This window comes from Ochotona princeps, chromosome 1 (genome assembly GCF_030435755.1).
Source record: "Ochotona princeps isolate mOchPri1 chromosome 1, mOchPri1.hap1, whole genome shotgun sequence".
NCBI lineage: Eukaryota > Metazoa > Chordata > Mammalia > Lagomorpha > Ochotonidae > Ochotona > Ochotona princeps.
The window spans coordinates 18,962,862-18,977,669 of NC_080832.1; the positions used below are offsets into that span (position 1 = coordinate 18,962,862).

Consider the following 14,808-nt stretch of genomic DNA (forward strand, 5'->3'; position numbering starts at 1 on the left):
TGTTTCAAAAAAATCCTTTAAGCCATACCTTCACAACTATGAACATTTTTTGTTTAGGTCTTGAAAAGAACTTCAGTATATTTACCCCGAGCCAAACACAAATTTGGTGTTTTCTGGAAAGTGACTGCATGTCTTTTCAGGCATGCGACTGGATGAGGGCAGGAAATGATTTTTTCTCAGCTTAGGGTCCTGTGCCCTGCCTCTTGTATCAGTCACAGGGCTCTCAGAGCTGGTAGGTATAACACCTTCAGTTCACAAAGAAATCCAGACGCAGACGGTGGGAAGTGACTTGCGTAAGACCCGGGGCTGCTATCCTGATGCCATTCTGCTCTTTAAGATTCTCTCATTAAAAATAATTTGCAGGACCCTGCAGGCACCTGACAATCGCATAGCTTGGGCACAATCGTCCTCTGCTTCTAGACCCCGTTTTCTCTGCCCTGCCGCCCGTGCGCGGTGTGCCGGGTGCTCGCTCACCAGCTGCAGCTGAGGCTGTGGTGCGCACCGAGGCCGCCGCCCCAGCCACCAGCACAGGCCTGGATGAGGCCCCGGCCTCGGGCCGCGTGATGCAGCCCAGAATAGGTGCAGACCCGCACGTGTCCCCGCCGGCGCCCGGGCCTCCGCGCCGTCGCCCAATCGCTGCGGCCGCCTGGCGCTCGGACCGCGGCGCCGAGGCCGGCCCCGGGAGACGCCGCCCGTCGCCATGCGGTTCCGGTTCGGGGTGGTGGTGCCGCCCGCCGTGGCCGGGGCCGGCCCGGAGCTGCTGGTCGTGGGGTCGCGGCCGGAGCTGGGGCACTGGGAGCCGCGCGGGGCCGTGCGCCTGAGGCCGGCGGGGACGGCGGCCGGCGCGGGGGCGCTGGCCCTCCAGGAGCCGGGCCTGTGGCTCGGGGAGGTGGAGCTGGCGCCCGAAGAGGCGGCGCAGGACGGGGCGGAGCCGGGCCGCGTGGACACCTTCTGGTACAAGTTCCTGAAGCGGGAGCCGGGAGGAGAGCTCTCCTGGGAAGGTACTGGCAGCTGCCCCCGCGCTCCGGGCCCAAAGGCCGGCGGCGGCCTCCCCGAGCGCTGCGTCCCGGTCCCTCAGCCGGCCCCGGGCGCCCGGCGTGACCCACGTGTGCCAGCCGGCACAGGCGCCGTGCCCTAGGTTCACGCACTGGCTTCGCACACCTGCTCTGCCAGGGTCGTGCCTTCCTCGCGCACTGCCATCTCCGGGCCGCCCCTCGCGGGTTCTGGGGTGCTTTCTGGCTCTCCGAACAGCTTTGCTTTGCTCCTTGAGCCTGAGTTCTCTGAAGTAGGATCCCAGCCAAGGACACCCGCCTCTTCACCAGGCCTCCTGGGTGGTGTGCTCTCATAGTTTTTTTAACGTTTGAGAAAGAAATTAACGGAAAGTCATCGAAGCGTTCTGTTGGATTTGTTTTCTTCATCCCATATGCATGGCTAGGGAGAGACAGCCTGATTTCTTAAAGAAAGAGAGAGAGAGAAAGAGAGAGAGAAAGAGAAAGAAAGAAAAATCCGAACAGTATGTGCAGGTTATTAATAAGCCAAAGACATGGAAAAACTTAGGGATCCCTAACAACCCTTTAAGCACACTGCTAGCCCGTGTTATATTGAAGATACTTCTTCAAGTTCTTGGGAAGAAAATGGAGCTAAAAGTATAAGACTTTTTTGGCACTAAATTTTTTGAAAGCTATGCATAATTTTCTCATAATATGCGTTTTCCAAGTGTTATGAAAAAGCTTTTTTCCTCCTCCAGAATAAACTATGCCTTCTCCCATTTCCCACAGACTTCCTGAAGGATGCTTACAGGTGATTTGGTTTTGCTGGTGTCTTTTCACTTTTACAAAAGCTGTGTAATGTATAATTCTGAATCTTGCTTTGGTTTTTCTAAGATGCTGTAGATAGAGCCCATTCTGTGCCGTTGCAAATAGATGTATTTTGTATATAAAAAGTAGTGGTTGGGGAAAGAGAGGCAGATACCGAAAGAAAAACAGAGCAAGCTCCCTTCTGCTGGTTCATTCCCCAAACGCCCGGACACATCAGCAGTGGGCTAGGTTGAAACCATGAAGCCAGAACTCAATCCAGGTCTCCCGCCAGGTGGTGGGCAGCCCGTTATTGAGACGTGGCTGACCCGCAGGTGTCCATCGCTGTGGAACCCAGGAGCTCGGACACAGGGCATAGAGTCTGACCCAGAGTCTGAACTGCCACACAGCATGTCTGTTCTTGTTCCGTTTTTCAAATGGTAACAGAACATTCTGCATCTACTCATGTCCACCAATGTTGTTTTGAATTTTCCATTTTCCCGTGTTACAAACAATAAGAGTTTCTTTGACGTCTGTGTACAGAGCGTTTGGGAGTTTTTTATTTTGTTTTGTGTGTGGGATTAAGATTAGTGAGACTGTGAGGACAAAATGTGAAATGTGTTTTCATAAGGGCTGCCACATTGTATTCAAGGAAGGGAAATACAAGTGTAGATAGCTGCCATGCTGTGCACATGGAGTTAACCCTTTTTTAAACTGATGTGCAAGCTGGCATGTTGGAGTGTATGTGTGAACAATGGTTGTGTAAAGCCAATGAGATGAATGGTATTTTAGAAATCTATATGTGGATATTGACCATTTACTGAATCCTTTTGTGGAAACAGATTCAGTGAAAAGAGGAGTATGCTGTAATATAGGTTATTCCTGTTTTCACTGAAGCCCACTGGGCTTTGGTCGGGCATCATTTATTATCCTTTCCTTTTGAAGTGCTAAGAATGAAAGATGTCCACTTCGTTTAGTCTACCTTCACAAGGCAATAGTAGCATTAAAAGTACAGTAGAATTACACTCACAAAAAGGTAATGGCAATTTATCTATTTTAATACAGATGTGATACAAAACAAAGGTCTACCCTTTCTCCAGACTCCTCTCCCTTCCTTATTTTTGGCTTTTCTGATATTCTTCTCAAACCTCTGAAGGATTAGAGTTGCTCTAATTTTATCGATTTAAATTTTTTAGTTTTCAGTTTTCTAATATCGTATAAACATGCATAATATTTTAAATCAAAACTAGACAATATCAGGCCCAGCAGGTGGACTAGTGGGACTAGTGGCTGAAATCTTCACCTTGCATGCACCAGGATCCCATATGGGCACCAATTCATGTTCTGGCTGCTCCATTTCCCATCCTGCTCCCTGACCGTGGCCTGGGAAAGCAGTCCAGGACAACCCAAGACCTTGGGACCCTGCTCTGCAGGGGAGACCCTGAAGAAGCTCCTGGCTGCTGACCTTGGATTGGCTCAGCTCTGCTATTGTGGTCCCTTGGGGAGTGAACCAGAGGATGGAAAATCTGTCTGTCTCTCCTCCTCTCTCTAAAGCTGCCTTTCCAATTAAAAAAAAGCATAGAAACAAAATATTAAAAAAAACCTAGACAATATCTATTTATAGTTAGCCATCATAACCTGCCATGAAAGATAAGGAATCTGTAGTTCCTAAACTCGGTTTTCCCTGTGCTTTGCACATTGTTATAAACTTACTGGTTTTGTATTTTAGAAGTTTATTACTGTAATTTGGCTAAGTTACTTCCACATAAGGAAATAAGAAAAATGGACCACCTACACATTCCTCTCTATTTTGTCTCATCATTCTAGGGTTAAGTTTTCTGTAATATGTACATATATAAAAAGATTTCTTTATTTCTGTTTGAAATGTAGATTTAGAGAAAGAGAAGAGAGACAGAAATCTTGTGTCAGCTGGTTTGCTGTCCAGATGGCTGCAGTGGCTGGAGCTGAGCTGATCCAGAGCTGGCAGCCAGAAGATGCTTCTAGGTCTCTCACATGGGTTTGGGGGCCAAGGGCTTGAGCCATGCTCTGCTGCTTTGCTGGGCAGAGAGCTGGATTGGAAGTGGGACAGCCAGGATGTGAACCAGGTCCCATATGGGATGCCAGCACCTCAGGCAGAAAATTAGATTGCTAACCCACTTAGTCTGGGCCCTATATATATATTTTTTCCAATGGTCACTGTGCTGTCTTATTTTAAGTAGTAGACTGATTTTTTTTTTTTTTTTGAAAGGAAAAGTTACAGACAAAAATAGGTCGAGAGACAAAGAGGTGGAGAGAAATAGGCAGGTAGACAGGTCTTCCATCTGCTGATACATTCTGGCTGGACCGAGCCAAAGCCATCACAAAGCTACTAGTGACTTCCTGGTTTCCCACGTCAGTGCAGGAGTTGAAGCACTTGAGCCATCTTCTTGCTGCTTTCCCAGGTGTGTTAGCAGGGAGCGGGATTGGAAGTGGAGCAACTGGGTTTTCAAACAGCACGCATGTGGGGTGTCAGCACAGTTGACAGTGGCTTGAACCACTTCGTGACAACCCTGGCGCCACTAGACTGGTTCTAAGATTTGTAAGTTAATGAACATTATGCGATGTGGTAACCAGTTCTGATAAGGCCTAGGCTTCTGGAAATGTGGGCTCACCTGCCAGGGTGTGACCTTGGCTGAGTCATTGCACCTCACTGTGCTGTCCTTTAACTGCCTAGTAAACAAAATTTATTTACTAGAATGCAATATGTTTTTAAGAAATTAAAAGGAAATATGCTGTGCTAAAAGGAGTTATTACTTTTGTTATTTTTGGGAAGCCAAGTTGTGCTATTAGACTTATTAAAAAAATTAATATATTTTTGTCACATAGAAAATGCGCTTTTGGAAGGAAAAACTCCCCTTTCTTCACTATTAATCATTCTCAAATTTTAGTAAAAGTAATAGAAAAGTTTGCTTTACCTCAGTATTAGACTTAAATGATATTCTGCAAATTAATATTTCTTGTAAATTTTTAGAAGGATCACAGTAATTCTCAAAAGTTCCCAACTTATTAATGAATAGGAATGGCTCACCTCTTAAAAGTACTTTTCCCTTTAAAAATTTGAATTCTCATTTGGCTGTTTTTCTGAGCTTAGCCGCTGAACTCCTTGGGTAGTTGCATTGTTTTGAATTTTGTCTTCCTCCTGAATACGTTCTTCATTTTATTGGATTATGTTTTCAGACAATTTTCAAGAAATGATAAGTGGAAGATAAAATATTTGGGACTTAAATGCCTAAAATGTCTTTATTTTGCCATCACATTTGATTCATATTTTAGTAGAATATTGTGGTCTCAAAATACTTTTCCCATATCCTTTTTCCCGTGGGTCCTCTGGGTGCTACCTGATTGGCCAGGCCCTGGAGAGGAGGCAGATCGCCTCACCTGCAACCTCCAGGCCAGGCCGTGGAGATGAGGCAAACTTGCCTCACCTGCGACCTTCTGTCTTCCTGCTGCCTCTGGCCTTGAGCCAGCTGTCATCTAGAGGTCCCTCATGTGCGTGAGGTCGGCCGCTCCCCACAGAGGAGGAGAGGCAGAAGAAAGATCTTCTGTCTGCTGATTCACTCCTCAAGTGACTGCAATGACCAGAGCTGAGCCGATCTGAAGCTAGGAGTCAGGAGCATCTCCCGCACATGTGGGTGCAGGATCCCAAGCTTTGGGCTGTCCTTGACTGCTTTCATAGGCCACAAGAAGGAAGCTGGAAGGGCAGTGGAACAGCTGGGTTACGAACCAGCATGTATGTGGGATCCTGGCACATGCAAGGTGAGGATTTAGCTACTGAGCCACCATGCCAGGCCCTTGAGTTGCTTTTAGTCATATCAATTGGTGTTTGACTTTTTTTTTTTTTAAACTACAGGAGTTTTTCCCTTCAATTTTGGGAAGTTTTCTGTTTCTGTTATTTCTGCTTTCTGTTTTGTGTATTGTTATTCATGAATATCTGTTAGGCATCTATTGAACCTTCTGCTTTTGTGTTGAATACCTCTCAACTTTTCTCTCATATATTTCTTTTTTCTGTTTGTTTGGATAGAGCTCCCTGACTTGTTCATGAAATCACTGTTAGATTTTCAGCACCAACCATTCTATTATTTTGTCCTTACAATAAGCTCATTGCTTTAACTAATCACAATTTCGTCTTCTGTACTTTCATGTTATTTTCTGATGGACATTGGTTTCAGGGCTGCTTGTTCTCAAGATAAGGATGTAATTCGCACAAGACCTTCCCTGAGGACATTAAACAGAATTGATTAAAAGTCATCTTTGTCTTGTATTGACTCCTTTTCTTCCACAATTATTTTTCTTGATGATTTTATCCATATTGTAGAAGAAAGCTTCTTGAGACACTCGATGTATCTGGGAGTCAGCAGGCTCAAGGTTTTATCAGTAGCAACGTAAGCGCTTTTCCATGGGTTGGCAATTTGTATCTTATCATCGCCTTTTTCTTGGACTTGGGACTGCTTCATGGGCCCATGGATGTCTTGGGAAGTTCTTCACCAGATTCTCCAGTCCCTCATATTTATACAAGGGCCTTTTCAGGAAAGAATCTTCCTCTGATGGGTTTAGATTGCACTGCATTTGACCATGAAACAGAACTGTGTGAAAATCTTTCCTTCAGCCATTCACCAGGCTGGCATATGTTTGTTTGTTAGATCTTCTGTTTCATGTTGCTTTCTTTAGAATCTTCTGTAACTACTTTTTGTTTATCCTCATAGCACCAGTTTTGTTTCTGCATCTCTTTATTTATAGTTTAAAATCACATTATTTATGTTGGTTTTGAGCCATTAGTTGCAAATAATGTAAACCAAATGTAGACCAGCATTTACAAACTCATCTTAGTTCATAAAACCCAGCTGACAGAAGCCTATCGTTGCTGAACTCAATCTCTGGATCTCTTTTACATGTTACATCACATTGCATGTACTTTAAGAAAATGTTTATTTAGAATAGCTTTGGGGTTAAAGAAAAGTAGTGAAGATAGTACAGCGTTCATATACTTCTTTAGATTTCCTCTATTAACTTTTTATACAACACATTAACAGGGAATGCATGTGGCAACTAAGGAACCAGTAGTGAGACAGTTTTACCAATCAGGGTCTATCTTTCATTCAGGTTCATTAATTTTTAATCTGATATTCACCTCCTCCTTTAGGCTGTCACCCTTACTACTGCATTGCATTTGGATTTTGCACTGTGCAGTTCTCTTGTACTTCCCATCTCTGTGAAACAACCTTGGCTGTTGTACAACATATTCACTGAATATTTTGTGGAATGCTCTTCAGTTGGAATTGTTGCAGTGTTTTTTCTCATGATTAGCCTGAAATTAAGTTTTACAGAGATGGTTATGGAAACAAAATGTCTTTATTTTTTTGATTTTTTTTTTAATTTGAAAGGCAGAAAAGAGGAGAGAGTGTGATCTCCCATTTGCTTGTTCACTCCCCACGTGGCTGAGCCAGGCCAAAGCCAGGCTCCAGCAGCCTCAGCCAGAACTCCCCTTGAGTAAGTAACAGGAACTCCCAGTGCGTGGGCGTCTTGTGCTACTCTCCCAGGTGTAGTAGCATGGAGCTGAGTTGGAAGGTGAGCAGCTAGGACCTGCACTTGTGCTCATATGGATTGTTGGCATCACAGTTGGTGGCTTAACCCACTATGCCATGCCTGGTTTGTGAAATGTCGTTCTTATCATATCAAGTGTATATGTCATCAATGTGGCTTGTTCCTGCAGCAGGCATTTAGTAATGGGGTTAAGACATTGCCTGGGGTACCTACAGTACCTATTGGCATGTCTTGGTTCATGTCCAGGCTCCACTCCCTAATTCCAGATTCGTGTGAATGGTTCAAGTGGCTGGAACCCTGCAACCCTGGAGACCCAGCTTGAGTTCTCATTCATGGCTTCAACCTGGTGTTTCAGGCAGCTGTAGGATTTGGGGAGTGAACCAGAAGAAGAGAACTTTGTCTCTGTCTTTCAAATAAATAAAGTAAATTTAAAAATAATAGAAAGTTCCTGTTAGTGCTGCTGCTAATTAAGTTGCTGAGGTAGTATTAGTTTTATCTCCTGTAAAGTTACTCTATTTCATCCCTTTCTGTACTCATTTCCTTGGGAAGAAGTCACCAAGCACAGCTCACATTTAGGGAGTGAGAAGTTACACATTACCTCTTGATGTCAGGATATTTACAGAAACTACTTGGAATTTGTTTGGATGGGAGATTTGTGTTTTATCATCCCTGCTTATTTAATCAATAATACTTTTTACCACTATGTACTCATGGAGATCTATATGTATACCTATATGTATATCATCTATATCTATATAGATATCATTGTTTCTTTCTATTTTATTTTGTTGCTTGGTTTGTTCTGTGATTGGCCATTGAGAGACCTTTTAGTAGTCCCTGTGTCCCTGTAATTTTATCGATTGTTGCCTATATGGTTTTGTTTGTTTTTGAAAGTTTTTTTCCTCCCAGGGACATCATTGTAGATCCTCTTACAATAAGTTCAATCATTTCTCCCAGAGGCTGTGTTTTATGCTGAGTGGTACTAGAAAGCAAGATCTGGGTATTTGGTGTGCTTGTTGCCCCTATGTTGTTGCTTATATGCGTTGTGAGCTCACAGAACAATGAAATAAATATATGAATATTAATTAATTTTATGTGTGCATGTGGAGGAGATCCATATGCACATATATGTTTGTATTGTGTAACATGCATTTTTCTTGTAAAATTAGATTATTTTATTTGCAGTTTTCTTGCAAAAGACGTAATACTCTAAGTACAACATTCCCTTAAACTGCATCCCACCCTACAGTGCTATAGAGAAGAGTTTATATTTTTTAGATTTAAACAACTGTAAGTTTGCCATTCAAAATTTTTACTCAAATATAATTTGTCTTCATTTCACATTGTCGTTTTTCCACAGTAATCTTTGTTCTACAATAGAATTGATATGAAATATTTGAAGCCTTGAATAACCTATTAAGATTTACATTTTTTTGATCTTTTATTTATCATCATCATCATCACCATCATCATTATTTTATGATACAGTTGTATAGGCTCTTCGGATTTCCCTTGTCCACTGCCCAATTCCCACCCCTACCGAGTTCCCTTATATCATTAATAAAGTATAGTTCTTTATACACAGTAATATGTCCATTATTGTGGGAATGGACAGGGCAGAGAGTCCAACATCCTATTGTTAAGATATAGTGAATGGTTTCATTGGGAGTCCATCTTTTGTCTGGAAGTAGGAATGCATACTGCATTGCATCCTCACATCTGGATATGATAGTCTCCCACAGTTACTATAATCCCCTTAAATGAAAAGTCATGAAACAAAATCAACAACAGGAAGAAACAAGAAACCAATAACACCATGAAGTTAAATAACATGCTACTGAATGACTAATGTGTCGCTGAAGAAATGAAAGAGAAAATCAAAAACCATCTTGAAGAAAATGATGCTGCTGTATGATCTATGAGTCATTGAAGAATTTAATCCAAAGAAACTGTTTTGAAGAGATAAAACTAGCAACAACAACAAAAACATCAAAATCCATGAGATAGAGTTTCTGTTAATTTTTGTTGATGAGATGTGTCTCCTGTAGGCAATAAATAGATGGGTTTTGTTTTTTAATCCAGTCTACTAATCTGTGACGCTTGATTGAGCTTAAGCCATTTACATTCAGGGTTAATATGTATGGGTGCTAATTCTGTCCTGTCATTTTAGCTATGGGTTATTCATTGGTTTAGTCTTCTGTTGAAATTTTACTGGATATTCTTCACATTTGCCTTTGATTTTGCTGGGTGCTATTCCTCTTCTCTGTCAAGAGAACATCTTGAAGTATCATTTGTAGGGCAGGTTTGGAAGAGGCAAATTCTTTTAACTTTTCGCTACTGTGGAAGAATTTTATTTCATTTTCAAAGACAAAAGAAAGCTTTGCTGGGTACGTTATCCTAGGCCGACAATTTTTTTCTTTTAGAATCTGGAATATGTCACTCCATTTTCTTCTGGCCTGTAGAGTTTCCTGTGAGAGGTCTCCTGTAGGCTTAATTGGCATTCCTTTATATGTCAATTGATGTTTTTCACGTGCACATTTTAGGATCTTTTCCTTATGTTCAATTGAAGAGAGCTTGATGATCATGTGTCTTGGTGAGGATTGCTTTTGATCAAATCTGTTGGGAGTTCTGTACCCCTCCTGGATGTTGTTCCCCAATTCTTTGTCTAGATTAGGGAAAATTTCCCTTATTATTTCATTAAATATATTTGTAAAACCATTTTCTCTTTCTGCACCTTCTGGGACTCCCATAACTCTTGTATTAGGCCTTTTAAGAGTGTCTTTCAATTCTTGACTACTCTTTTTGGCCTGCTCCAGCTCTGCTTCCAGCTTTTTCTTTTTCCCTGGTGACAGGAAATATCTTCCAATTCTGAGATTCTTTCTTCTGCTTGCTTCATTCTATTTTGAAGACTATATTTTGAAGACTCTATTTTTAATCTGCTCTACTGTATTCTTTTCTAATGTATCAGCTTTCATTTGATTCATTTCCAGTGTGACATATTCTTGAATTCCTGCTTTACATGCTTCTCATTTTTGATCAGAAGCTTTATAATGAGTTTTCTGAATTCTGTGTCCCCCATTTTCTCGATGTCTTCCTCAGTTAACTCTGAAGTTGACAAAGGGTTTTGTTCCTTTGCAGGGAAGTCTTCAGTATTATTCATTGTGCCTCTGTTTCTTCTTTTTGTCTTGGTAATTGTACTTCTTGTTATCAGAATCTTCTCCTTGGGTCAGGTTTCTAAGGTGTGTCACCCACAGGTCTACAATTCGATTTTACTTATTGCAGTTGGCATATGGCTATTTATTTGCAGCCAATTATGCCACTCCCTCCAGCAAGTTCCAGGTCTGGGATCTTGTGTTAGATTTCCACCATGGTTTCCATAGCTCCAGCTCCTTGCTCACCACTCTCCACCTCCTGTGATACTGTGCTGAGGCTGCACCATTGTTTGTACAACCTTTCTCCCACTTCTGGTAGGAGCAGTCCCCGGGATTAGGGAAATACCAGTTGTCCTATATAGCTAGGTTGTTGTTGGTGATCTTGCTAGAACCTGTTGTTCTGTTAGGTCTGAGGACCAGTCTGAGGACCACACGGACCTATTTTGACCTGTACGATGCTGTAGTCATTATTATTTTTTCTGTGGGACCAGTGCAACTCACTGAGCTCAACACATGTGTTGTTCTTACACTCTTAAATTCTTTACCACATGGTACAAAATGGCACCTGACATGGCACTGCTACAGTTCTTGATCTGCTGGCTGTCAGGTCTGAGAGCCAACCAGTCCTGTCTTGGGTGGTACCTGTAGGATGCCACGTTGTTGCAGTTCCCTGAGTCATAAATGAGTTCACTCCCAGCTCAGTCTATGCTCAGTCTTTCCCTTGCCTTTTCCTCCTCAAACAAAATGGTGCCCAGTTTGGCTCTAGGGGGAGAACTGCACTGTGAAATCCACCTTGTACCCACACTGCCCATCTGGGATCTGCTGCTCTGTCTCCGCTCTGGTCAAATCAAACAGACCAGCAGGATGGACAGTTCTTTGGGTTCACCTCCTGAGCTCCCAGTGAAAGTCCCTTCCCACCTTGTTGCTGGTGGAGTTCTGGCTGCCAGTGGAGTTCAGATCACCATTTGCTGAATGCCACTGGAGTATCAGTCACTGCAGCACTGCACCGTTATGTCTGTTGCTTTCCTGTGTCTGTCAGTCTCCAGGTACCCCTCTGCTGTTGTTCTGTCCTCTACTATTTCCTAGAATGTGTCCTCTCTGCTTCATCCTGATTAAATGTTTCTCCATCCATTTAAATGTGTCCTTGCCCTGACTCACCTGATTCTTTCATGTAACATTTCTCCTAATTCTTCCTTCCTCCCTTTTCCACAGAAGATTCAGGTAATGCTTCATCTAAAGTGATCCATGTTTTGAGAATATTATCAAGATGTTCTTTTAAATAAAAATGGAAGTGTTTATTCTCCCATTATTGGATCAGACCTCAGCTGCCCACATACCCAAGGACAAGTTTTGCCAGACTACCAACGCAGATGTAGAAATTACTGTGGCTTTTCTTTATGTCTTCCTTATCACACCTGACCCTTCAGTGTTTGCCAGAGTTCACGGGAACAGAAATTATAAAGCTTTTAACTTCTGGATGACTTGTTTATGTTTTGCTGTAGCCAAATGAAGTTATAATGTTAGGACAAATTAAAAGATGCTCTGTTACATGCCTACATAGTGGAAGAGAAAAAATGTTGGACGTTTTCCTGGTCTCTTTGGTTCTAAAAGTTGTTAGAGCAGTTGCAATCCTTTGCCACGTCTTTAATGACCATATCAGAAACAAAATAATGGTTTGGATAAAGCATTCTTTCAAACTAGTGCAACAATTTTATGCTTTTTAGAAAATAAAATACTTCTGATGTGCAGTTTTCCTCTGTACAGAGATGCTCTCTCTCTCTCTTTCTGTGAAGTAGCAGTAGACTGGAAAAAGATTACAAATGTGGCTTGCAGATACACAGAAGGTGACCCAAGAAGATGGTGGACGTCTGGGGAGATGTCAGCTGCCTGGTCGATTACACAAGGAGAGGCTAATGGGGCCTGGCTCACCTGGGGGCTCTGAATGTAGGTATCAGTGGGGTAGTCAGGACTTCCTTGTCAATAAGTTCATTATCATATTTTGTTTTTCCGGTGCTATTACCAGTTTGAATTTCATCAACCAAAAGTTTCTTCCTTTCTTTTTAAAGATTTATTGATTGGGAAATGTTTTAGAGAATCTCTCATCTGCCAGGTCATTCCTCTGATGGTCACATAGCCAAGACTGGGCCAAATAAAATGCATGCACTAGGATCTTCTTGCAGGTCTCACACGTAGATAACGGGTGCTAGAATATATGGTCTATCCCCCCTACTGTCTCCAGGCCATTTTCAGGGTGCTGGGTTGAAAGAGAGGTAGTTGGGACACAAACTTGTGCCAGTATGGGATGATGGCCTCACGGTGGTGGTTTAACCAGTACACCACAATGCGGACAAACAAATTCTGAGTTTTCTGTTGTGATGCTGTGCTGAGGTCTTTGGCTGCGACTTCAATCCAGGTTTATAAATATAGCTATTATGTATTATAGTGAGAGGCTTAACATTTTCAGTTCTGTGACCTTCATGCTTTCTTGTGCTAAATCAGATTGTCAAATTACCGTAGCTTTATTCTGAGGTTTAGCTAATTAAAACTTTAGAGCGTTAGAAAAATGTTGATTATGAAATTACTTCATTTTTCAGTTTGGTCATAAAAAGCATTATTCTGATTCTGTGAGCAAAGAGAATTTTTAACATGGTGTGATCTGTAATGAGAAACTTTCTGGACATTGTATCTGCACATTTTATGAAATTTTCATATTCTTGAGAAATGCTAACAAAACATTTTGTGGCTACTGTTAAAAAATACCAATATATTACTTTTCCAATTGAGTAAAATCACTGAAAATTTATTGGATATGAAAGTGTCTATATTAGTGTCTATATTCTTTTTAAGTTAAAATAAAACACTTTCTTAAAATAGGGACTGAATGAACCATAAGACGTTTATTTTTATTTATTAGCTTTTGGTGATCTTTTTTCATGTTTTTTGCAATAAAGGGGTATCCCATAAAATAAATACTTATTTGTGGAAGTTTTTACTTACTTTATTTATTTGAAAGAGAGACAGAGGTCTCTCTGGTCATTTACTCCCTGAGTGCTCACGACAGCTGACCCTGAGACAGGATGAAGCCAGGAGCCTGAAATTCAATTTGGTGTTCCACATGGCTGACAGGGACCCAGCGACTTCAGTGCACCTTCCAAGGTGCACACCCGTGGGAAGCTGGAGTCAGGAAGGGAGACGGCACTTGGTATGGTATGGTATGGTATGGTATGGTATGGTATGGTATGGTATGGAGTTCATTTGTTCCAAGTGGTGTCTTAAGTGTCGCGCCAAATGCCTGCCCAAAGAAATACGTATTAAACAAATACTTTGCCCCAGTGTATGCTTACTGCACAGACTTGGTCTTTTCTTACACGGCCTGATTAAAAATCTGAATCTGAAGTTTTCACTTGATAACATTTTGCTTTTGATTATGATTGAAGAGGTTTCTTATTTCTCAGAGGGATGCACTTAACATTCATTAGTGAACCAATCTAATTAGAAATGAGGAATGGAAACATGCATAATCCAAACCAGACTTCAAAATAAAAAGAGCCCAAATTTCATGACAATAAAAATACATCAGTTTCATTAGAGCAAACCTTTAGAATTGGCCAAAACTTTATTTTTGTCAATTAGGAAAAAGAAAAGAACAAGTCAGGCTAATTATTTGGTTCTTGTGTTCTCAGTTAATGAAAGTCCTTGGCTCCCTATGCCCTGGAGTTGGGGTGGTTTGCAGTGGATTGTGGTACAGTGGGCTGGGATGCATCCCATATGAGTGCCAGTTCAAGACCCAGCTTCTTCATTTCCAATCCAACGCCTTTGATGCACCTAGAAAAGCAACCAAGTTGTTGGATTTCTGCCGTCCCGAGTGGGAGACACAGATGGTGTTCCAGGCTCCTGGCTTTGACTTGACCCAGCCCTGGCTGCTGTGACCACTTGGGGAATGAACCAGCAGGTGAAAGATTTTCTCTTTCCCTCCCTCTCTCTGTTTCCCTCTCTCTTTAACTCTGCCTTTCAAATAAATAAATGCTTTTTACAAAGATGAAAACTTCACAAACCATGAGTTGATGACATCTAGCCAAACAAACCAAACAAACAAACAGAAAAGGCTTAAAGGATCAAAAGTCTGTAAGTTTGTGTGTGTGCCTGTAGTGGAGGCAGTTTATCTCAGTAAGAGTTCAGGAAGGATAGGAGGTTGGGCAGAGTCATTTAAAAATGACTATCTTTGTTAACAGTTTAAACTTTGGTTTTCTGTCTTCAATGGTGTTTAATGATTTTTATCCATC

General features: G+C 41.9%; 1 protein-coding gene across 2 annotated transcripts in view; it reads left to right on the forward strand.

Moving 5' to 3' along the window:
• Window positions 1-578: 578 nt before the first annotated feature.
• The window catches only part of EPM2A (EPM2A glucan phosphatase, laforin), a 93,874-nt gene continuing 79,644 nt past the window's right edge, over window positions 579-14,808 (forward strand). The window contains exon 1 of one of the 2 annotated variants that reach the window (XM_058670914.1): window positions 579-1,001. In XM_058670914.1, the coding sequence (XP_058526897.1) occupies window positions 701-1,001 (301 nt within the window). In that variant the 5' untranslated portion in view covers window positions 579-700. The remainder of the gene's footprint in view (window positions 1,002-14,808) is intronic. The other variant, XM_058670904.1, reaches the window with a different exon arrangement.